Raw genomic sequence first — 25,956 nt, 5'->3', positions numbered from 1 at the left:
AAGTGGGATGCTCGCATATTATAGTATCACTTCGTATATTACTAGGGACATGTGTAAAGTTTTATTATAAGTATGGTTATTGTAAACTTATTTTGTGTCTATGTTACTCAAATCTAATCTATTACTCTGATGCAACCTGTCTCAAATGTAATATGTATTATAAACTATAACCAATTAAATTATCTGACTTTAAAACTAAAGCAAATAATAAAGATTCTTTAAAGTAAGGCTAATATGAAAGGTTCATATAATATATCCCTTAGTTTGAAATCATAGTTCTTCGCTGAATCTAAATTCCAATGGATAATCCCTACTAGTAATATTATAAATGCGAAAGTTTGTGTGTATTGGTTTGTTATTTTTTCATGCAGCAATGGAGCAATAGATGAACATGATTTTTTGCACAGAAATAGTTTATGGGCCAGAGCAACATAGACCACTTTTTCCCCCCAGAAAAATACACGGTTCTTGAGGGATAGATCCAGAATGTAATTCTGTAATTACCTCTTATTGCCAAAATGGCTGAACCAAGTGAAATATAAACAGTGAGTGTTTCTCTATATCCGCCACACGGTCATATAGTAAGGTCTGGCAATTTTTCTTATCCTTCTTATTGGCGAGACCCGTCCGCTTAGAGGAGCTCGTGGCAGCTAGCGAACGAACTAACACAGCTAATAACAGTTTAGTTTTGAATCTGCTCAATAGATGGCATTGCCTTGAATTTGTAACGCGCTATCATTTGGTGCGTCCGTCATGTCTTGTCGAGGGGTTAGTCTTCCCACAAAATGAAAATGAAGTTTATTCATTCCCCTCCAGGTACAATCCTTAATTCTGCACAGACAATGTTGTGGTCAAAAGCATTTTATAAAATCTGATAGGTACTTAATCTATACAAAAAAAATTAAAAAGAGATAAAATAACCACTTTAAAAATTATAATTCTTAAACGGTTTTGTAATGAATTGAATTATGCACTTGACAATTTAATGTGTTTCATTTCTTTAGTAAAAATGTTTGGAATAAATCACATACTTTCATTTCAATGGTAAGATATCAGCGATACACGGAAACTGCGCGAGCAAAGTCACGGGTTATTGGCTAGTTCTACATAAATAAACCATCAATGGTAATGGTGATGCAATGTTTAACCTGTAGAGTGCATAATGAGATAAAGAGTGGCTGTAACTGCATTAACATTTACTGTGTGTATGAGCACGCAACATGTACGCTTGACCCTCGGCATCAATATAAAAATATATTATCAATTATCAATAAAAAATAGTATTGTTTTGCATGTAAACAAAACTATAATAAAGCATCTCATCTTGCATGTTAAAACTGCTTTAAAACTCATAATTACATCTTAAAACCTCAGTTAATGCCAGAATAGATACCTAAAAACACCCAAATCAATAAATAAGTCTCACAAACCAGGGAAACACCAGTACCTCGGTGTGGCAAGAAGTAGCCTAAACCAGCTCCATATCTATATTCACTCTACTTGGCTCCCACAACGGTGCTCGAAGTTCTAATCTGAGTGAATCCAATCCACACCTAACAGACCCTGCAGGGGGCAAGAATGTTTTCTCAGGGTTGTACCCTCCAGCCAACCAGCCAACCATAACACTGCTCATCAAGTACTTATCCCATCTCATATTCACTCCTCTGTCAAGCAAAAGGCGTCACATTCGTTGTTGCGTGTGGATAACAGCATCAGTTCAAGACCGGCTGTCCTTCACCAAGTCTTGAAACCTCTTGACAAGGAAACAGCAGAGGCCAAACAAAAATATGTGGACTGTCAAAAATTTTCCACCCAAGAAACAGGGAAAAAATTTTTAAACACTGTAAACTTATCTTAGTTTTAAATAAACATAGTTTTTCTTGTCCATTCAGGGTGTGACAATGACACCATCATTCCAACAAGAAACTTAAATCATGGATACAAGCCTGACTACACTAATAGCTTATGCCGTGAAACAGAAACTGTGGCATGAAAGAGCAATAACAACATAGTGTGTAGACCCATTTGTCATTAAGTATAATTTAGTGTGGTTTCTTTGGTAAAAAGCAGGCACATTGTAACAAGTTATGTAAAATATTATGAACATTAGGGAATGATTGAGTTATATTTTTTCCTTACCATTCTGATAAGACCAAAATAAAGTATGGCCACAGCAACTTTTCATATGGCTTGACTTTTACAGCTCAGCTTTTCAATATACATTAATTTTATTTTTCTTATTATAACTGGATTATGCCTGCATACGCCTAAGGCTTGTGCATAGGAACTGGAATGACATGATGATGGCGATAAAATGTAAGACCCTTGCCAGGAATATAATCACTCTTAACCAGGTTTTAGAATTAAGTATTAATTAGGCTAGGATTGCACTCTTCAGTTTGGATAATTTGTATACTGTATATACACTCACAAGTCTAATATATTTATTGAAACTTTATTTATTTCTACAAATTTATAACTTCACTCATCCCTTTTGTTTGCATACAGAAATATTTAACAGCAATAAAAAAAGGCTACGCAGTGTCACAAAATATATGAACCGAAATGACAGAATTTTTTTATAACATAATGTTAAAAATCTGTAGTTCTTAAACTTTTTTCAATTTGTCAAGTAAAAAATAAGCAAAGTTCGTGTTTCAACCATCTTTGGCTTCAGTGGAGAAAGTGATCGCATGCACAGAAGCTCAATGTTTTTAGGGAGAAACGGAAGTCTCTGCAATAAAGCATTGCATAAGAGGTTTGTCTCCTGACTGTCTACTACGAAATGGTATTTTATACCAGAAGAAGTGTTACAAGAATCTAACACATAAAACAAGCATAGAATGAACAAGGATTAGCTAAAAAATAAAAGGACTAGGAACAGCTATACCATCAGGGATGTAAAACATTATATAAAAGGAAAACTAATTACGTCCAACGCTGGTCACAGAGATCTAGCAGAAGTGATATATTTGAAAGACCGGGAAAGCAGAAACAAAACTGTAGGAAGTTCAATCTGCAAATGTGGCATTATCAATTCAAAGCAGATGGTCAACAGACAAGTAGGCCTAATAAATGCCTTAAGACTATATCACTTGCTATGCTTCAGCCAAGCTAAACATGGTAGACATTTAGCAAGCTACTATGCAACTAATATTAAACAACACCTTTGACATGCATTTTACCTGACCGACAAACAAAACCAAACTAGAACAAATCCTTTCAACAAAAGCCAAAGGCAATTTGTTAGCAACAAAGTTGAGAAAATCCTTTTGAAAGCTGACATAATAATATCACACATTGTAAGTGCTAACAAATCAAAAATTCAGGGAAACACTTGATTGCTTCAATGCTTATAAAAAATACCTGCATTGAAAATACTTCAGATAAATATTTCATAAATGTTTATATTATCTTGTATTTTGGTTATTTCTACATAAAAATGATAAGAAAAAAATATGTTATGCACACATAACATGTAACCAAAAAAAATTAAATACCCAATAATACCTTCAATAATAAGTCTAAATTGATGTACTCATTTCCTTAGTTTTTTTTTTCCAGCCAGAAAACGTTTATTCATTGACACTTTTGCGTGATTATAGAAATATTACCCATGAGCATAAGAAATACTGCATAACAGTAGCTAGCTGCTCTCTGTCATCTTGGATTTTATGTTACTATAATGTAGAAATATTTAAACTTAAATCTTTTCTTAAAAATTATCATGCCTTATTCTGAAATTAAGCGTTTTTGCTTTTACCAAAAGGGAATTACTCCACGTGACAAACGGGCCTCTGCGAACGCGGACGGCGAAGCGACTCACCTTCCTCCTCGGCCTCCTCCAAGGAGTGCAGGTCCCCGTGCTTCCTCTTCACGGCCGCCAGCTTGCGGTCCTCGTAGGGGGAGGTGGAGATGCCCGGCAGGAGCGTGGTCGACTCCACGTACGCGGACCCCACCTTGGAGCCGGGCGGCAGGCCGTAGCCCTCGGAGAACACCCGTCTCGTGCCCCACTCCCCCTTCACCTCCGGGTCCCCGGGGCCCTCCGGCTCGTTGCTGCTGGACACGCAGTGCACCATGGGCATGGAGGAGTCCGTCGCGTTGCGGGGCGACGGGTGGTCCAGCGTGGTGGTGTCGGCGGCGGGACTCTGGGCCCGCCCCTCCGCCGGCGAGTGGGTCGTGGTGTCTGGGGGACTGCCCGACGAGGACGACGACGTCTGGCAGAAGGTGGTGTTGGTGGCGACCACGAGGGCTCCTCCTCCGCCCGGCGGGGAGGCCGGCGCCCGCGGGTTCTGCCCCGTGGCCGTCTGCGTCGACACGGAGTGCTTCATGAGCGGCTGGCACGGCTGCCGCGCCGGCGCCTGCTTCTCCCCGGCGGGGCCCAACACGAAGCCCTGCACCGGCTGGTTGCTGGACACCATCGTCGTCTGCTGCTGCACTATGGTGGTGTTCTGCTGCACCACTGTGGTGTTCTGCGCGGTCGTCGCCGGCACCTGGCACGGCACCATCAGCGTCTGCCCCACCTGCCCACACTGGATGAAGTCCTGGGAGGAGGACGCCGGCCGCACCTGCGTGCCGAACGACACCTGCTGGCCGGGGCTGACGCTCGCCACCAGCGGGCTCAGCTGGCCCCCGAACGCAGCCGCCCCGTTCACCAGGAACTGGTGGCCTCCGGTCGGCGACCCGGTGAACAGCTGCGGTGCCGCTGTTCCGGGCTGCTGGATCACCTGGCCCGGCGCCAGCTTCCCCGCGGAGGCAGGTGCCCGTATCACCATCCCTGCGGGGCCCGCCGCCAGGATGCTCTGCCCCCCGGGGTGACCGAACATCGTGCCCCCGTGGCTCTGCACCGGCGTCAACACGTTCTGCCCGTTCACGTTCTGCAGCTGCAGCTGCATGCCGAGGTTGCCGGTGTCCGGGAGGATGGCCGCCGTACCGTCGGCGGACATCACCATGCCACCCAGCCCCGGAACGATGAACTGCTGGAAGGCAGGGAAGTTCTGCACGACGCCCGCCGCGCCGTTCAGCAAGTTGACGGGCTGCAACAGGTTGATCTGCTGCGGGGTCTGAGAGGTGGGCGTGGCTATGAGCTGCTGCGCCCCGAAGTGGCCCGTTGCCGTCCCCGGCTGGCCGTTCATGAGGATCTGCGCAGGGCCCCCCGCCTTGCCAGGAACGATGGTGAGGGCCTGCAGCATGGTGGGGCCTGTGGTGGCTATGGCCTGCTGGTGCGGACTGGACATGGTGAACCCCTGCTGGGGGAAGCCTTGCTGCTGGTGCTGCATGACGCTGGCTGCTTGCTGCTGAGCCTGCTGCTGCTGGGAGGCTATGTGCAGCATGGACGCCACCGTTTGCTGGGACACCTTCCTCTTCTTGCCGCCTTTCTTCTTGCCCTGTGCTATTTCTGGGGACACCATCGGTCGCTGCTGGATGTACCCGCCGTTGTTTGTGGCGTGCATGTTTCGCCCAGATGGATCCTGCCCCATGGTTTCCATCAGCTGGCCCGGTGCAACGGTCAGATGGGGTATCTGGTTCAAACCGGCCATACCGTCCATTGTCATGACCCCGGGCTGTATCAGCAAGGGAGCCGGAAGAGCATTCACGAGCACCGTGGGCTGACCCAACACTTGCTGAGTGACCCCCACCGCAGGTATGACTTGCGTGACTGCGGCAGTGACGCTTGTCACCATAGGCGACACCGACATGGGAGGCATCGAACCACCCGACAGCTTCGTTATGTGGTTCTGAGGAGGTGCCATGAGTGCTGGGCCTGCACTGGTCATGATCAGCTGGCCGCCACTCGATACAAAAATATGGCTTCCGGAGGGGAGGGTGGTGGTGATGGGTTGTGGCTTCATCTGGGGTGCCATGACACTGTGTGGCACTTGTATGCTGCTAACCACACTCTGCACCATCTCCAAGGGTGACTTGGTAACAGGGGCTTGTACCACAGCAGGATGTTGTGGGGTGACCATCGACGGAGAACTAGACGCTGGGTTGCTAACGGACACGGTAGCTGTATTGGCCTTCCCGGCAAGAACAGAAGTGATGGTGTTGCTGCTGACTGTGTGACCGCTCGCCATGGTCGTCACAATGGTAGTAAACTTATGGCCGATCCTCGAGTCGTGAGCGTGAGCGCAGTTGTTTTGCCTGGAGTGAGGGGAAGAACAGGACGTGCTTGCGTCGCTTCTGGTCGCCTGCTGCTGGTGAGAGGAGAAGCTGCCTTGCACGGGGTAGGAGTAGAGGCCTGGCGGACTGATGTGAGGCACTGCGAACGGCGACGACGAGGAAGAAACCAGCCCGTTCCCTCCAGAGCTCATTTCGGGCACACGACAGGGCTGAGAGCCAGGCGGGATTGGTGTGGTTGAGGACGAAGCTTCGTGCTGCTGAGGCATGTTTCCATTACCAGCATAGCCCTCCACAGGAGAACCATTACTGGTACTGATCGTCTCTCCCTGGATTGGACCACGAGAATCAGAACTGCAATGGCCACCCATCTTATCTGCGAATGTAGATGATGTCACAGAGTTATGCTCCTCTAGCTTGATGGCGTTGGGGATCAGCGAAGAATGGTTCTGTTCCCCTTGAACCAGAAAACTGACTGCACCACCATTCTCCCTGTAACAACAGGGCTGGGCTGTCGCCTGCAAGTGCTTGGAGTAATCGGAATGCTGGTGGTGCCTGACAGAATTGGAACTTGCGCTCTGTTCAGTTGTCACCTGCTGCACGTTGTATGGTACCTGCTGCTGGTGCTGTTGTTGCTGGTCGTGGCCTGCGTGGTGATGGTGGTGGTGGTGATGGTGGTGATGTTGCTCGGGCTGCTGTTGCTGCTGCTGCTGTTGTTGTTGTTGCTGTTGTTGCTGCTGGTGGTGTTGCAGTTGCTGGTGGTACATCGCCGTGTCGGCGATGGCCGCAGTGTTAACACACCCCTGGCAGTGGACGCCCTGCACTGGGATGCTGCTGTCCGCAGCTGTCACGTGGAACATGGTCTTGTACGTTGACATCTGCTGCTGAGGATTGGTCACCATGTTGGTCTGCTGCTGGCTGACTGCGGTGTTGGTCGGACGGGCGCTGTACGTGGTCTGCGCCACCCCGCACCTCTGCGAAGGCAGGAGGACGTTGCTGGGCAAGGGCACGCCCACCGGCGAGCACGTGACTGGAGAGGCCTGTGTCGGCGGGGCCGGCGGGGGAGGGGGCGGCAGGGGCTCCGGGTTGCGGAGGGTCGGGCTGTGGCAATGGTAACCTTGAGACCCGACGCCCGTCTGGCGGGAGATGGTGCTGTTCAGGAGCGCCGTCTGCTGGGCGAGGTACCCACTGGGGTCATCCATGAACGACGGGACGCTCGCCAGCGGGTAGGGGTTCCCTTGCGGTAGCTGCCGGATGTCGACGTTGGGGCAGGTGGAGTGGGAGTCGACGGCGGAGTAACCCCTCTGCTTCTTGGCACCGGCGCCGGCGGTCTTGCCGCAGCTTTTGCCCTTCTTGCGGGAGACGTCATCGCTCCAGGCCTGCACAGGCGGTGGGGTGTGGTGGTGCAGCGGTGGCACGCGCTCGTACACACTGGCCAGCTGCTGCTGCTGCTGCTGCTGCTGCTGCTGCTGCTGCTGTTGCTGCTGCTGCTGCTGGGGCTGCTGAACTGGAAGTACCAAATTGGAAGTACGGTTCTGCTGCCAGGGGGGCGCCCTTTGCTGTCTTATAGTGCCAGCCGCGGAGGACGTGGATGTCACCATGTGGTGTCCACCGGTAGCCATCACCACATTGTGCGACGTCTGCATGACCTGCTGCAACAGAAGATTCACTCATTACAGTTCACCGCATAGAGTTCAAACTCACACATGGCATCATAACTAAATCTTGGGGACATTGTGGCTTACGTTTCAATGTATGCTAAATGCATGACCAGATTGTTTTTCCTAGTTTGATAAAAAAAGATCACTAGCCAGTCTTATTCCTTGGAATTCACCCACTTCTATCACAAGTGCATAATTTTCCATTTGCTGTTCCAGCCACACTACATCATCTCTTTAAATGACCTTTGACCTTTAAATGACCGTTATTCCAATGTATTTACTCATTTAGGATTAGCCTAGGGCAGTTTTTCTCTTGCTTTAACATGTGACATGCACAATAAAGTAAAGAAATGTGCTTTTAACAACAGGAGTACCTTTGTACCTATTAACTCCCTAAAGTTTAGCATTTCACAAATTTATTCGCACTTAGAGCTGATTCAGAACATTTACATGTAAGAATTTTTTTTTTTATCCTCAACCATTTTCAATATACATATATATTTTTTAGTGATTTAACTTTTTTTTTTGATTCATGATCTAATAGCCCATTTCTCAATATGATGTCTATTAATTATATTGGCAACACATACAGATCCATCCACTGGAACAAAGATGAACCTGCGACTAGGTTTGTCAGTCTAGAACTAGTTCAAAGACATGTGCAATTATTATTTCTTTGACGATAGAAATGAATTAATCCATGTAAAGAAAACTAAGACGTGATCAACTACTTTGATGTCTTGCACAGTCTCCAAGGGTCACAACATTACGAAAGATCTGGCAGGATTACGGCTTCTCGCAAAAGATAACATCATTGGAAAACATCAATCAAAATAGTTTCTGAACTACTTGCCTGAATTCTAAGATAAAGGATTAGCTTCGGGGCATATTTGTTTCAGCTTCTTAGTGACATAATAAAAGTGCCACTTCGATCATAAACACCAAGCGTTATGGGTCCAGATAAGGAAAAGAAATAGGATGAAACTAAAGGTTGCCATGTAACCACCACAGGAAGGCCGGAAAACACAACGTACCTGCTGGTGGTTCCTGTGGCTGCTGTATCCCTCGTAGGTCGTGCCGCACGACACGAACTGTGGCCTGAGGAGCGGTGGCGGCGGCTGCTGCTGATGCTGCTGCTGCTGCTGCTGCTGCTGCTGCTGCTGCTGTTGCTGCTGTTGAAGCAACTGCTGCTGTTGCTGCTGCATCTTAGCCTGGTCCTGCTGGTAGAGCTGCTGGGCCATGTAGAACTGCTGCTGCTGTATCCTCATCATCTCCTGCTGCTGTTGCTTCTGCAGATCCTCTGGCGCTGGCAACCTGTTGACGACCAGCCCCCCGCCTCCACACGGGCTGTTCGCCTGAGGCTGCTGCTGCTGCTGCTGCTGCTGCTGCTGCTGCTGCTGCTGTTGCTGCTGCTGCTGCTGAGGGTACCTCACGTACTGGACGTCGGGATACATCTGCGGCGAGTAGGGCAGGCGCGCGGGCACGCACGAGCCCTGGTGGAGCGTCGTCGGCACCACTGCGGCCCCGCCCCAAGCCTGGAGCACAACCACGAGTTGCTTCACTGCTAACTGTCTTTACAACTGGACAATACTGATGGAAACATGCATATACACCTATAACCACATTGTTGGCTTAAAACCGTCTCGATAGAAGTAATGAATAGGGGCAGGGCCGCGTCTAGGGGGGAAGGGGGGGGGGGCTAAAGGGGCATTTGCCCCGGGCCTCACATTCAAGCGGGCCTCAAATTTTATCAAAAAAATATATCATTATTTAAAGTGAATTCCCATTTTATAAATAGCATAATAAACTTGTCTTTAAATTTAGATACCTATTTATTTAGTTTTGTAAAGCATGATTCCACAATAAAACCAGACCGTGCTGTAACATGTATGGTTTTATTTATAACTACTGAGTAAGTCACCGACATCGACGCCGGTCCATGAACCTCCTCAAACACTAGAACAATGTGATTGTGATGGTAAGTTGCCTTTGACTTTACCACTTTCAAGCTCTGATATAGTTAAAGAAAACACAGAAGTAACTAAAATAGATAATTGTAATCTCATTAACATAACTTCAGAAATTCCCATAACTTCTAGAAACTGTGTGGATTTTGATAGTGCAGTGTTAATAGAAGAAATCCAGCAAGATCCTGCGGCATGGCCTGGCAATATCACTGACGAAATGATTAGTTATTGTGTTGATAAGGGGCCGGATTTTTTTTAGTAATAATGATGGAGACTACACAGCTTCTGCTAGGCAATATCCAAAATGTACTCGTAAACTAACATCATCTGCATTTGTAAGAGTTCTTGAAAATGGAGAGCGACAGGAGAGAAAATGTTTATTGTACTCTAAATTTACGGGAAATGTGTTTTGTTTTGCGTGCAAACTTTTCAGTAATTGTAAACTATCAAAATTTGTAAATGGTTTTTCTAATTGGAAGAAAACAGAAGAAAAATTGAGGGAGCATGAAAACAGTATTGAACACAAAGCATGTTCTTTAAAATGGGTTTCAAGAAAAAATAAGAAAATGTCAATTTCATCACATTTAGATGCACGAGACAAATTACTGGAAGAATGTTCTTGTTAGAGTAGTGGCAGTTGTAAAATTTTTGTGCAGTCGTGGTCTTCCTTTTCGTGGTGATAATCAGATGCTTGGATCACCTCGTAATGGTAATTACCTAGGAATTTCGGAACACCTTGCTCAGTTTGATCCTTTTTTACAGGAACATTTAAGGATACATGGGAACAAAGGAAAAGGTCATGTATCGTATCTTTCTTCTGATATATGTGAAGATTTCATTGAGCTAATGGGCAACGAAGTTCGGAAACACATGCTAAATGAGTTTAGACAGGCCAAATATTATTCATTCATAGTTGATTCTACACCTGATGTTTCCCATACAGATCAGTTATCTTTTGTATTTAGATACTGCCTTAACTGTAACATTTTGGAAATGTTTTTGTGTTTCATTCCAATTTACAGCCACACAGGAAGAAATTTAAGTGAAGTTGTAACCTGAACTCTAAAAGACAACACCATTGATATCCAGGATTGCCGAGGTCAGAGCTATGATAATGCAGCCAACATGTCAAGAAAATACGAGGGCCTGCAAGCGCACATTAAATCAATAAACAGCTCTGTGCTGTATGTTCCATGTGCAGCACATTCAGTAAACTTAGTAGGAAAAAACAGCGTTGGTGAATGTATTCATGCAACAAAACTGTTTCTGTTTTTAGAAAACCTGTACTCATTTTTCGCTGCTTCCACTCACAGGTGGTCAGTTCTTGAAGGAGTTATTTCGGAAAGCACAGGAAATAGCAGAAAGCCAAAAATCACTTTCAAGAGCTTGTCGGAAACAAGGTGGTCATGCAGAGAAGATGCATTGAAAACTCTCGTCATTCATTATGATTTAATGATATGTTCAACGACAAAAATGAAACGCAAGTCACAAGGATGGAAGTGAACTCCCTCATGAATAAAATGCAATATTTAGAATTTGCTTTTATGACCGTATTTTGGTGAGACATTATGGAAAGATTCGGTGCAGTAACCAAGCATCTACAGAAGCCTGGACTCGATGTCATAACTGGTCATCAACTGATGAATTCTTTGAAAGATTTTGTTTCCGATTTGCGAAATAATTTTGATGAAATTGAAGTTAAAGTAACACAACTAAGCAACCATGTGTTAAACACTTTTGTAGATACTAGATCTTCCAAAAACAAAAAGTTTTTGAATGGAAAAGACGAACTTTCAACTTTTGTAACATCCCGCGAGAATTTCAGAATTTTCACATTTCTATGCATTGCTGATAAGCTCCGCATGGAACTGGAGAAGAGAGCTGCTTCCTACAAAGATATTGCCTCAACATTTGGGTTTCTTTGTAACTTAACTACAGCAAGTGAAGATGAACTCAAATCTAGTGCTACCGAGTTGGTCAGAAAATACAGAAAGGATCTGCAGCCTGTTATTACAAATGAATCATTACACTTAACATCATTTCTCAGAGAGCAACAAGTTGAAGACAGTGTTACATCATTCACGCCACAAAAGGTTTAGCAGCACTTATATAACAGTGATATAATTGATGTATTTCCAAATGTAGCAATAGCACTGCGCTTGTATTTGACACTACCAATCACAAACTGTGAAAGTGAAAGATCATTTTCAAAACTGTCAGTTCTGAAGAATCAATTCCGATCTACCATGTCACAAGAGAGATTAAACTCGTTAGCGGTGATTTCTACATAACATGATCTTGTGAACAGCATTTCATTAGATGGGCTCATTAACTTGTTTGCTGCTAAAAAGGCAAGGAAGAAGTTTATTGCAAAGTGAGTTAATAAATATGTAATTTTGATTGGTCGGGATCTGCAACTCATAAAATTGTGTAAATATTTGAGAACGATTTAAGACTTTCGTAAATGAAGCAGAGAAATATTGGGGGTGGGTGTTGGCTATGAAATATTACTCCATTTCAACTAGAAAATTTGTTGTTATACATTATTTTGTTTTCCCTGCATAAATATGTTTCATATTTCTGCGAATAGAGGCTGCATTTCATTATGGTACTTCTTGTCCTTTTTTATGTTAGTTATTACATACATACATGTCAATGAAAATATGAGTTTTTCATATCTGAAAATTATCACTACAATAAAAAAAAGGGGGGGGGGGGCTCGGAATATTGTTGCCCCAGGCCTCGCATTCTCATAAAACGGCCCTGAATAGGGGCATGCAGATTCGCGAGAAGATTTCGGGACTAGATGAAAGTTAAAACACTGTAGCATCGTCTGTGTTTCGTGGTTGGGTGAGTTCCTCCCAGGTACATGTCGATTGTAACCAACACCAATCACAGTGATCCAGTGCGGAAGCAAACGCGTCCAGAGTGGCTCGGTCAAATAAGGCAACGACTTCTCTCGCAGACAGCCGCCAATCACAGGGAAGAAACCACAGTTGCGGGTATACCTTGTTGCAGTCTAATAAGTGTTCAGATCTTTTCGCGAAAAATGCCTACCCCTAGTAATGAACTATCTATCACACTAACATGAATATGTCAGGATTTTCTGGTTTACGTGGGATATGACCATATCGCCACGGAGTATGTAACGGCTGAAGGATCAGGTCACTCGTACCCCAACCTGGCATCAGGGTTCCATTTCCGGCAACGTGAACTCCCTAATTTGTTTTTTTTTTTTTTTGCAAGAGAGGACGTGGGGTTTCATCGGTTATCCCCCATTGGTAAATTTCGTTCGCTGCTTCACTTCCATCGCCTCATATCACACACGTATCTAGTGATATCCATGTGGACGAGACGTCACATCCTTATCCGATTAACGTTTTCTTATATTGTGAATGTTCCCTAACTTACAATTAAATTATGCAGCAGTGCAAGTTGTAAGGATTCATTCAGAAGCTGGGCAAAGATATGCATATATTCCAAGGAATTTTATCTGCATTAAGAAACAAGTAAAACGCACTCATCAGCAACCAAATTGGTAAATATTTTTTTTTCATACTGCTGATTAGGGGTTTCCTGTGAAGTTATTCTGCTAACTTTCTTGCAATTGTTTTTTAGTCACAAAATTTTCACCAGATATTTAATAAACGTAATTTTCTAGGCGTGAAAGGTTAATTGCACGACTTTCTGCCGCTATTAGATAACACTTAATAAATATCTGTTGAGAAAATTCGAGGCTAAACATAAAATGTAAGAGTATAGAGTATTTCATTGAATTTTAAGGATCAGTCCTGCATCAACAGTACGACAAGAAACTGATATAACACACTCGATGTGTTGGATGAAGCATAAGTTTTTTTATGTTATTTTTCGTTTTGGATGAACCCATTTAAGAAGTAGTAGTTTATTTATGATCCTATTCACTAAATCTAAATTTACTATTCACTCAAATTTTATATCCATAGTTTATATGAAACATATTATAAAAACCAATAGCACGATACAAAACGTAAAAGAATATACAGTTAAATTTTAAAAAAAATTCCTCTCTGGATGTATGACTCTTTTTGTCTAGACCACCCCATGTAATATAAAAATGGCAGAAAATATGGGTGTTAAAAGCCATTCTTAAGAAACACAATGCAGTTGCAGTCAATAGCAGCCATGACGCGAAGAGACGGCGGTTGGCGAAATAGCAGAAGTAAATCCATAACAAAAAGAAAGCCACATTTAAGCGTTGTCACGGGGTCATAAAAGATGGAGGAACCATGGGGGGGGGGGGGGGGGGGTGGCGCGATAAGGGCGCCAACAGAGGCGAAATAAACACAAACGAAAGCCTGCAAGGATGGAAAGAAAGAAAGAGTTAATGGACTATAAATGATGCAAAGATAAAAACTGAAGGAGTTACGGTCTGATCTCCCTCCCTTACTTGTGAGCGTGTTTCTTTTTCGAAGAAGGCACGATGCGGCAGTGGTTTCCGAGAGATTACAAAGTGATGCCGCGATATTCCAGAGTTGAACCTTCGGGGCGAGCTACTAAAACTTAACCATCCTCTAACATGAACCTCAAAGGTATTATCACACACAGTGGCCTAGCAAGCGAGTGGCAGAGATGACCACCGCCAGGGGCGTTGGGGCAGGGGGGAAGGGGGGGGGGGGGCGCCGCGACTGTTTCGCGTTACCTTTGAATATATATATATATTGTATAGAAGTCGCGAGTGGATAGGATTTACTCTACGTTTTTCAGAAGCGCATGATGAGCAGCTTGGGAACTTCACCGCTGCAGTGCGCTGCCATAACGCCCTGTATCGTCTTAGTTGTTATTTACACGTTAGAGCGCAGCACTGTCGCCCGCTGTAATTCCCCGCACCCCCCATCTATCATTCACTGCAGCTCAAGGTCATTCAACGGGAGGGGGAAGGGGTGTTTGAAGAGTTCGACACTTGTTCGCTAGGGACCACCACAAGTCGATGCCCTAGAGATGGTGGCGATTGCGGCGGTGAATTAACCAACTACCTCAAAACCGTATTAGAAATGTTAACCTGGGCTGGCGACTTCTATACAGTATATATATTCAAAGGCGTTACTGAACCCTCCCCTCCCCAACTTTCTTTTAATCCAAGAGGGGGCGCCATTTTCAATTCTGGCCAGGGGCGCCAGTCACCTCAGCTACGCCACTGATCACACACACACACAGCACTGGGACCAGTGACTCCTCACCTGGACGGGCGGGGCGGGGTCCTTGGACAGCTGCGCGACGGGCGGCGAGCCTTCCTCCTGCTCCTTGGTCAGCTTCCTCTTCTTGGGGCGCCCCACCTTGGTCTCTGCGCCGGGAGACACCACACGCTTCAGCCTCGCATCCACCACATCCACCAACTGTGTTTCCCTCACAACTCCCAAAATAATGAAATTCTCGTTTCAAGAGTGAGTTTACAGTGAGTGATACGTGTAATAATTGAAGTTAAGTTAAGGCCATATACGTTCTTGGGAAAATACAAAGAACATATATACATTAACATTACGTTAATTTTTTTTTTTAAAAACTAAACATTTATGTAAACAATACACAGTTGCCGTGTACATACATAATTTTTTTTAATGTTCCACCAACAATAAAAAATATTTCGTAAAATTACATACACAATCGTTTTACATTTTTTTTAGTGTAATACTAAAAAAAATGTAATTTTAAATAAATGTTTCTACATAACCTCATTGCGCTACAGGCTACATGAAAAAAATAGACAAGTGCTAAATTATACACAAGTGCTAAATTACAAACGACCTTTTTTTGTCAGTACACTGCAGTTGTATATACACACTTACGTCATTGTAATACTGCATAAAATGTGACACAGTACATTTACGAGGTATTCAAGTATAAGAAAAACGAGGGTCAAACTGATTACACGATGCAAACAATTTTACGTATAATTATTTACATCCAGCTTACTATGGCAGTCCTATTGACGAATTACAAGCCAGTGACTAAATATGCTGAGGTGTCCACTGACAGGGAGGGTCTTTTTTTTTAGTGAGTAGTGGGATAGTATGTGCGACGTTCACGGGTGCTTCTAGCGCGGTATCGCCTCTAAGCGCAAGTCTCGTGCACAGGGCAAATATGAATTTGAGCGGCAAATGAAAAATAGAGGTTTTAATGAAAGTCCTTTGCGTGTATTCAAAAACCCTTAACAGGTGAGTCAAGCTTTAAAACATTGTTCTGTAACACACGTTTTAGCCATTTTTCACCATCGTAGCACGGATATCACGTGCGATTTTCAATTCGCGTGGATTTCTCTGAAGCTGTGCGCATTGTTTGCGTGCCCCGGTAGACAGGGCTCTTAACAAAATCTCTGCGGGGTTGTTCTTCCCCTGGATTGCCGACGACACGCACGTGATTGTTCGACACGATGTCAGCGTGGAGCACGAGGCCCGAGTGCGGGAGGAATGCCGGGGTCGGCGACCTCCTGGGCGGACCAGTTCTGGAGGCGCGGCCCACGCGGGCTCTCCCGGGCCCTGGGGGGGGGGGGGGGGGAGCCAGGTGCGGCCACCTCGCCTGACCGGGCACCGAACCCTGCACGCATCCATCACCTCGTGGCCCGCCGCAGATCATCGGCGAGCCGACTGCCCTCCTCCCCGCAGCCGTCACCTCTTCTACAGTGCGACCCCGCCTAGCTCATCACCTCCTCTACAGTGCGACCCCGCCTAGCTCATCACCTCCTCTACAGTGCGACCACTCCTAGCTAGTCCAGCCTCTACAGTGCGACCACTCCTAGCTAGTCACCTCCGCTACAGCGCGACCCCGCCTAGCTGGTCCCGCCGCTACAGTGCGACCCCGCCTAGCAAGTCACCTCCGCTACAGTGCGACCAATCCTAGATAGTCCAGCCACTACAGTGCGACAAAGCCTAGCTAGACCAGCCGCTACAGTGCAACCAAGCCTAGCTGGTCCAGCCGCTACAATGCGACCATGTCAAACTTGTCCTGCTCCTGTTCCGTCTCACCTGCCAATATTTTATTATTTTATTTCCAAAATCCAAGAAGAAATAATGTTACTACAGAAGTTACTGTGTATAAATTACCCAGTTGACGGAAGCACAGGAAATGAACTGTGGTGAGTAACAATGACTCAATTGTTTAAAAATAAAAATAGTTCAAATTACTAATTTATGTTTGACATTTTACAAACATATCTAAATGAAAGAATTAAATATTTAGTACTTCAACCACTCGCGGTGACTTTAAAGACCAATAAACAAACACCACGATGGCCAGCGAGTGTGATCGACACTGGGCCGGGACCCAGCTTGGAGTGGTCGCACTGTAGTTGCAGGACTAGCTAGGCGTGGCCGCACTGTATCGAGGTCCCGCGCGGGGACGACCGCACGAACTCATCACCCGGACACGTGACCCTGAGGTATACCACATGCTGCTGCACAAGTGTTCAAGTATGCAAGTGTGCAAGCACGCAAGTATACTTCTCCACTACCGTCTCCTTCTCTACTGGTTCCACCCCCACCCCGTACTTCCGTACTTAACTATTCCCCTCGTGCGATCGGAATTTTCGTAACGCTCGAAAATTTTAGCCCTCCTCAGCCAAGAAGTTTCACTACAAAAAGTGTAGAAATTTTCCGAAAAGCTTAAAAAAAACCCTGCACCTAATTATTAGCTACTGTGATTTTTTTTTTTACGCAAATATGAATAGCCTTACTATTGATAACTATCCAAAATTAATAAGAGCATGCTATGCTTTTAGGAGGAAAAAAAATTCTTTGCACACACTATCACGAAATTTTCTAATCGGATAGCTTTTGACTATTCTTATTGTAAAAAAATATACTATGCTAACACAGCCAGTTATTTGCTTAAATTGACCATGTTTTATAATTACTTTCTAAGTTAACATGATAATTATTTTCCTGAATGAATAGTAAAGGCTAAGCTATTAAAACTTTTTTTCTCCACAAGTCATTCAAAGGATCCCCCCCCTCCAAAAGCATAGCATGTTTTATTTAATTTTAAATTTTTATCAGTAGTGGGGCTACTAATGATTGCGTAACAAAATTTGTCAGTCACATTATCTAATCGTTTAGTGCACGGTTGAGAAGGGGGGGAGGGGGGTTGATTTTAAAGCTTTTGCAAATATGCCTACAACTAAAAAATAAAATTGTGTTTTTGATTCCGAATCATAATTAATTGGCCTATAGACTGTTCTCGACGCGATTTTTTGAGTTCTGAGACATCCGCCTTCTATTCCCGTCGTTCCACCAAGTCACCTTCTGCTGCTGAGTGCGTCTTCGACACCCAAGTATCGCTCGAAGGGTGGTGGTGGTGGTTTAACCATCGCCACGATAACCCGAGAGCAGACATATCACTGACCCTTTAATTACTTGTGGACTCCCGTTCAATCTAAGAAAGTTAGTTTAAAGTGCTCAACCTAATCCGCAATGCAATACAACTACATAGTATGTGAAAATTGTAAAAAATTAAAATTCCGAGAGAGAGAGAGAGAGAGAGAGAGAGAGAGAAAGGGAGAGTAGAGGGTAGCGTGGGGGAGGAGGGGGGGGGAAGGGGTGTGGGAAGGAGTGTTGGGTTTCGGGGTTCGCAGCAGTTTCCGGTGGTAACGAACGTAAACCTGATTATAAGCCGGATTAATTCATTATCGCGCGGCAGGCGGCGCACGCAAGCAAGAGAGCGTGCGGCGTGACGCGGAGGCAGGCGCGCATGCGCACACGCACACACACGTGTGAGGGATCCGACGACAGCTGCGCGCCGCTCGCATCCTGCCGCGCCTGCTAACGAACTGCCCGGCCATCGGGGCCCAGTAATTAACACGCGCCGCCCGGCACAACCCCCCCACCGCCCCCTCGGGACTGTCAACTGCTACCTACCACACCACCCCTCATGACCCCTACCTAGTTTACAGGGCACTCGCTGCCAATTACAGTTTTCCATCAAGGCCCACTTCTGCGCGTCCGACGTCCAATTTTTGCTTCCGTATTTTGAGAACGCCAGCGACGACCGCTTGGTGTAAGGAAGGTCCCACACCACATCTACAACACAATAATGTTGTTAACGTCCTGCCAGTTGGAACGGTCGGAGAGTTCCTGCTCCGCCACTGATAACGCTTTTATCGTCCACTAACACGAACGAAAACTTTGGAAACGAAATTATAACAGCCTTGTTCAATAATACGCGGTCTTCCACGAACAGGCAACAAACTGCAGTTTCCACAAATATGTTACATTTCATGATTTTGGTATATTCTTCGAAATATACGTTGGAAAGTATTACAGGGGAGGGGGGTTTCCAGAGCCAGTTACTCAAAAAGGCACTCTGCGAGCGACAAGACAATGAGCAGTTAATGAGCGGCAGCAGTAGTGCTGGGTGCAAGGTGGCCTGCGCGCACAGTACACTGGTAAGTATAAAGTACAGACGGGAACAGGGCTCGCCAGTGCTGGGTGCAAGACTGCCTGCGTGCACAGTACACAAGGCACTCTGCCACTCTGCGAGCGACAAGACAGTGAGCAGTTAATGAGCGGCAGCAGTAGTGCTGGGTGCAAGGTGGCCTGCGCGCACAGTACACTGGTAAGTATAAAGTACAGACGGGAACAGGGCTCGCCAGTGCTGGGTGCAAGACTGCCTGCGTGCACAGTACACAAGGCACTCTGCCACTCTGCGAGCGACAAGACAGTGAGCAGTTAATGAGCGGCAGCAGTAGTGGTGGTCGCAAGGTGGCCTGCGCGCACAGTACACTGGTAAGTATAAAGTACAGAGGGGAACAATGCTCGCTAGTGCTGGGTGCAAGGTGGCCCGCGCGCACAGTACACAAGGCACTCTGCCACTCTGCGAGCGACAAGAGAGGGAGCAGTTGGCGAGCGGCAGCAGTAGTGGTGGTCGCAAGGTGGCCTGCGCGCACAGTACACTGGTAAGTATAAAGTACAGAGGGGAACAGGGCTCGACAGTGCTGGGTGCAAGGTTGTCTGCGCGCACAGTACACAAGGCACTCTGCCACTCTGCGAGCGACAAGAGAGGGAGCAGTTGGCGAGCGGCAGCAGTAGTGGTGGTCGCAAGGTGGCCTGCGCGCACAGTACTCTGGTAAGTATAAAGTACAGAGGGGAACAGGGCTCGACAGTGCTGGGTGCAAGGTTGTCTGCGCGCACAGTACACAAGGCACTCTGCCACTCTGCGAGCGACAAGAGAGGGAGCAGTTGGCGAGCGGCAGCAGTAGTGGTGGTCGCAAGGTGGCCTGCGCGCACAGTACTCTGGTAAGTATAAAGTATAGAGGGGAACAGGGCTCGACAGTGCTGGGTGCAAGGTTGTCTGCGCGCACAGTACACAAGGCACTCTGCCACTCTGCGAGCGACAAGAGAGGGAGCAGTCGGCGAGCGGCAGCAGTAGTGGTGGTCGCAAGGTGGCCTGCGCGCACAGTACTCTGGTAAGTATAAAGTATAGAGGGGAACAGGGCTCGACAGTGCTGGGTGCAAGGTTGTCTGCGCGCACAGTACACAAGGCACTCTGCCACTCTGCGAGCGACAAGAGAGGGAGCAGTCGGCGAGCGGCAGCAGTAGTGGTGGTCGCAAGGTGGCCTGCGTGCACAGTACTCTGGTAAGTATAAAGTACAGACGGGAACAGGGCTCGCCAGTGCTGGGAGCAAGACTGCCTGCGCGCACAGTACACAAGGCACTCTGCCACTCTGCGAGCGACAAGAGAGGGAGCAGTCGGCGAGCGGCAGCAGTAGTGGTGGTCGCAAGGTGGTCTGCGTGCACAGTACTCTGGTAAGTATAAAGTACAGACGGGAACAGGGCTCGCCAGTGCTGGGAGCAAGACTGCCTGCGTGCACAGTACACAAGGCACTCTGCCACTCTGCGAGCGACAAGACAGTGAGCAGTTAATGAGCGGCAGCAGTAGTGCTGGGTGCAAGGTGGCCTGCGCGCACAGTACACTGGTAAGTATAAAGTACAGACGGGAACAGGGCTCGCCAGTGCTGGGTGCAAGACTGCCTGCGTGCACAGTACACAAGGCACTCTGCCACTCTGCGAGCGACAAGACAGTGAGCAGTTAATGAGCGGCAGCAGTAGTGGTGGTCGCAAGGTGGCCTGCGCGCACAGTACACTGGTAAGTATAAAGTACAGAGGGGAACAATGCTCGCTAGTGCTGGGTGCAAGGTGGCCCGCGCGCACAGTACACAAGGCACTCTGCCACTCTGCGAGCGACAAGAGAGGGAGCAGTTGGCGAGCGGCAGCAGTAGTGGTGGTCGCAAGGTGGCCTGCGCGCACAGTACACTGGTAAGTATAAAGTACAGAGGGGAACAGGGCTCGACAGTGCTGGGTGCAAGGTTGTCTGCGCGCACAGTACACAAGGCACTCTGCCACTCTGCGAGCGACAAGAGAGGGAGCAGTTGGCGAGCGGCAGCAGTAGTGGTGGTCGCAAGGTGGCCTGCGCGCACAGTACTCTGGTAAGTATAAAGTACAGAGGGGAACAGGGCTCGACAGTGCTGGGTGCAAGGTTGTCTGCGCGCACAGTACACAAGGCACTCTGCCACTCTGCGAGCGACAAGAGAGGGAGCAGTTGGCGAGCGGCAGCAGTAGTGGTGGTCGCAAGGTGGCCTGCGCGCACAGTACTCTGGTAAGTATAAAGTATAGAGGGGAACAGGGCTCGACAGTGCTGGGTGCAAGGTTGTCTGCGCGCACAGTACACAAGGCACTCTGCCACTCTGCGAGCGACAAGAGAGGGAGCAGTCGGCGAGCGGCAGCAGTAGTGGTGGTCGCAAGGTGGCCTGCGCGCACAGTACTCTGGTAAGTATAAAGTATAGAGGGGAACAGGGCTCGACAGTGCTGGGTGCAAGGTTGTCTGCGCGCACAGTACACAAGGCACTCTGCCACTCTGCGAGCGACAAGAGAGGGAGCAGTCGGCGAGCGGCAGCAGTAGTGGTGGTCGCAAGGTGGCCTGCGTGCACAGTACTCTGGTAAGTATAAAGTACAGACGGGAACAGGGCTCGCCAGTGCTGGGAGCAAGACTGCCTGCGCGCACAGTACACAAGGCACTCTGCCACTCTGCGAGCGACAAGAGAGGGAGCAGTCGGCGAGCGGCAGCAGTAGTGGTGGTCGCAAGGTGGTCTGCGTGCACAGTACTCTGGTAAGTATAAAGTACAGACGGGAACAGGGCTCGCCAGTGCTGGGAGCAAGACTGCCTGCGCGCACAGTACACAAGGCACTCCGGCACTCTGCGAGCGACAAGAGAGGGAGCAGTTGGCGAGCGGCAGCAGTAGTGCTGGGCGCAAGTTTGCCTGCACGCGCAGTACACTGGTAAGTATAAAGTATAGAGGGGAACAGGGATCACCAGTGTGGGTTCAAGGTGGTCTGCGCGCACAGTACACAAGGCACTCCGGCACTCTGCGAGCGACAAGAGAGGGAGCAGTTGGCGAGCGGCAGCAGTAGTGCTGGGCGCAAGTTTGCCTGCACGCGCAGTACACTGGTAAGTATAAAGTATAGAGGGGAACAGGGATCACCAGTGTGGGTGCAAGGTGGTCTGCGCGCACAGTACACAAGGCACTCCGGCACTCTGCGAGCGACCAGAGAGGGAGCAGTTAGCGAGCGGCAGCAGTAGTGCTGGGCGCAAGGTGGCCTGCGTGCACAGTACTCTGGTAAGTATAAAGTACAGAGGGGAACAGGGCTCGCTAGTGCTGGGTGCAAGGTGGCCCGCGCGCACAGTACACAAGGCACTCTGGCACTCTGCGAGCGACAAGAGAGGGAGCAGTTGGCGAGCGGCGAGGACGCCGGAACTACCCCAACCCCTGCCTTGTTTTTAATAATTAAATTCAGTGCGTGGGAGGCTTTCCCTCCTTTTCCCTTCTCCCGCGCTTTAAAAGCGTCTAATTAGACAGTGAAATTGGGGAGCGGACAGCGGCGAGAACCGTGAGTTTTTTTTTCCACCCTCACTCTTGCTCCCGACCTTTTTTATTTTCTTTCTTTTTTTTCTTCCCCCAACCGCCGCCGAACTGTCGCTGCAGGTGGCGCGTTTCCAGTGACGATTCGTCGCGAAATTAATTGAGAAGGGACTCGATAAGTCTTTCCCTGGACCGCCACGCATCAGCAACGAGACTAGCGAGCGCCATCTGCACTGGAAAACAACTCTTAAAGCTTTAATTGTGAAACACAACCTTTGTGTTCTGCAATAAGTTTTAAGCTAATTAATACGAAACTATTTTACTGGATATTTATTTTATATATTTAACGGACAAATAAATTTTCATTAACTTTGATTCATAAAAAAATATCCGTAATATCTAACACAATTATTTTCTAATATTGTAGCTTGGTAATTTTCTCTCGTGGTTTAATTTAAAGTTTATTTTAAACTGTTGAATCATTAACTAAATTTCCACCTAAATTACCACATACGTTTATTTGTACATAATAGTGTATCTTACTCGGTTTTTGTGAGAGTGTACTTTTCTTGCGTAAAGAGATAGCCTATTGTTACACATTTATGTAAACAAAGTTTATGATTACTGAAAAAAATAATAAATACGTTTGACAAAACGTTTAGTCATGCCACCAGTTTTACCATAAGCCGCGCGAATTTTTTAAGTTATTCGCAATTTTTTGTTTGGAGGTTGTTTGGAAAATTTTTCTCTGTAAATATTTAAAAGAAAAATACTGATTCAGCACAAAAATAATATTTTGAGCAGATTCGTTACAAAAAAAAATTAAAACTGCAAAAGTTTTAGACACACCTTTGAAATAAAGCAGAAACATAAAAGTCAACATTATTTGATACGACATATCGGGAAATGTTGGAAGCGAAAGTTTGACAGCGTGAAGGGCCTTTGGCCACGACATAAACACAGAACTGGTATACCAGATCGAGGCATTGAACAGTGTATATGCAATGCTAATAATGTCCGTAGGCTTTCGCGGCCATTGTCTGAAGTAGCTTGGCTTCTGGGTTGTAGCCGCGTCCTTGGCGAATAATTCACCGACGTTTCGGTCGACGTTGCAGTCGCCATCACCAGGAAGCAGTTACCTACTACCTAGTAGCTTGGCTTCTGGGTTGTAGCCGCGTCCTTGGCGAATAATTCACCGACGTTTCGGTCGACATTGCAGTCGCCATCACCAGGAAGCAGTTACCTACTACCTAGTAGCTTGGCTTCTGGGTTGTAGCCGCGTCCTTGGCGAATAATTCACCGACGTTTCGGTCAACGTTGCAGTCGCCATCACCAGGAAGCAGTTACCTACTACCTAGTAGCTTGGCTTCTGGGTTGTAGCCGCGTCCTTGGCGAATAATTCACCGACGTTTCGGTCGACATTGCAGTCGCCATCACCAGGAAGCAGTTACCTACTACCTAGTAGCTTGGCTTCTGGGTTGTAGCCGCGTCCTTGGCGAATAATTCACCGACGTTTCGGTCGACGTTGCAGTCGCCATCACCAGGAAGCAGTTACCTACTACCTAGTAGCTTGGCTTCTGGGTTGTAGCCGCGTCCTTGGCGAATAATTCACCGACGTTTCGGTCGACGTTGCAGTCGCCATCACCAGGAAGCAGTTACCTACTACCTAGTAGCTTGGCTTCTGGGTTGTAGACGCGTCCTTGGCGAATAATTCACCGACGTTTCGGTCGACACTGCGGTCGCCATCATCAGGGAGCAGTTACCTAATACCTAGTAGCTTGGCTTCTGGGTTGTAGCCGCGTCCTTGGCGAATAATTCGCCGACGTTTCGGTCGACGTTGCAGTCGCCATCATCAAGGAGCAGTTACTTAATACCTAGTAGCTTGGCTTCTGGGTTGTAGCCGCGTCCTTGGCGAATAATTAGCCGAAGTTTCGGTCGACACTGCGGTCGCCATCATCAGGGAGCAGTTACCTAATACCTAGTAGCTTGGCTTCTGGGTTGTAGCCGCGTCCTTGGCGAATAATTAGCCGAAGTTTCGGTCGACACTGCGGTCGCCATCATCAGGGAGCAGTTACCTAATACCTAGTAGCTTGGCTTCTGGGTTGTAGCCGCGTCCTTGGCGAATAATTAGCCGAAGTTTCGGTCGACACTGCGGTCGCCATCATCAGGGAGCAGTTACCTAATACCTAGTAGCTTGGCTTCTGGGTTGTAGCCGCGTCCTTGGCGAATAATTCACCCGACGTTTCGGTCGACATTGCAGTCGCCATCATCAGGGGAGATATAAATGCTAGGTGGTGGGCTGCGAGCTCGCCGGTCGACGTGACGCAACTGCCGCGCTCCCCGCATCTGTCGCTCGCATGCACGCCTGTCTCTCGCGGACAGATCAACAGCTGCGCGCGCAGCTGGGCCCCGCGCGGGGGGGAAACACTCTCCCGGGGGGAGGGGCAGGAGGGGATAAGGACGAAAAAGCGATGTCTTGATTCGAGGGCAGCATGTGGCGGGAGAAGACAAGAACTCAACGGGCCGCCGTTATGTTACTGTGTAAACTTCGTGGAGCGCCGAAGCGCGAAAACAAACCTAACAAAAAAAAACTTATAGTGGTGATAAAACAAACAAACGCGCCGGAGGTCCCGGAGAGAGAGAGAGAGAGAGAGAGAGAGAGAGAGAGAGAGTCATCGCCGTGACGAAGCGTGCTGCGGTTTCCCGCCACGATCACAGCGCTCCTAGCGGAGCTCGCTCCAACCAGAGGGGACGCCACTCTACAGACGGAAAAGAGCCACTAACAAACACGTGCGGTTGAGAAATGCCAACGCCAAAAATGAAGTTCTAAATATAAACAAAACATAGAATTTTCTCAAAAATAATAACTTAAATAAAAAAGTAATTTTACAGACATTAATAGTTTCGAAATAATATAACGCAGTTTTGAAAGGGTGGCGTATTGAGTACATTTTGTAAAATATTATAAATAGGAATAATTTTTGACAATGTTGGCAAGCATGGCTGTCACGTGTCCACTGAAACTGAGGTTATGGTTTTCAACACTAATACTTTGCGGCTAGGCAGTTTTTAATTTTTGAAACAGAAGATAAAGCATTTCAAAATAGCGTTTTCGTTGTCCGTACAGCAAAAATAGATAATCATAGCATTCATGGTGAATATTCCCAGCAAGGAATGACCAAAAAAAAAAAATATAGATTGTCAACATTAACTTTCGATAAATTTAACGACTTTTAGGTTGTTAGGTTGCTTATGAATACCGCACAGTTCGCTGATCTGCAAAGAAAATAAGATCGTTTGTTATAGCAATGAGTTGCGACTC

General features: G+C 47.0%; 1 protein-coding gene across 2 annotated transcripts in view; it reads right to left on the bottom strand.

Moving 5' to 3' along the window:
• Nucleotides 1–25,956, bottom strand: part of LOC134535227 (uncharacterized) — a 189,428-nt gene that overhangs the window by 4,785 nt on the left and 158,687 nt on the right. Inside the window, exons 5-7 of one of the 2 annotated variants that reach the window (XM_063374288.1) lie at nucleotides 14,968–15,071; nucleotides 8,816–9,316; nucleotides 3,827–7,772 (exon numbers count right to left, since the gene is read on the bottom strand). In XM_063374288.1, coding sequence (XP_063230358.1) covers nucleotides 3,827–7,772; nucleotides 8,816–9,316; nucleotides 14,968–15,071 — 4,551 coding nt within the window. The remainder of the gene's footprint in view (nucleotides 1–3,826; nucleotides 7,773–8,815; nucleotides 9,317–14,967; nucleotides 15,072–25,956) is intronic. The other variant, XM_063374289.1, reaches the window with a different exon arrangement.

Source organism: Bacillus rossius, chromosome 8, assembly GCF_032445375.1.
Source record: "Bacillus rossius redtenbacheri isolate Brsri chromosome 8, Brsri_v3, whole genome shotgun sequence".
In the NCBI taxonomy this organism is placed as follows: Eukaryota; Metazoa; Arthropoda; class Insecta; order Phasmatodea; family Bacillidae; genus Bacillus; species Bacillus rossius.
The sequence above is the reverse complement of the archived record's forward strand: the minus strand, read 5'-3'. Positions and strand labels throughout refer to the sequence as shown.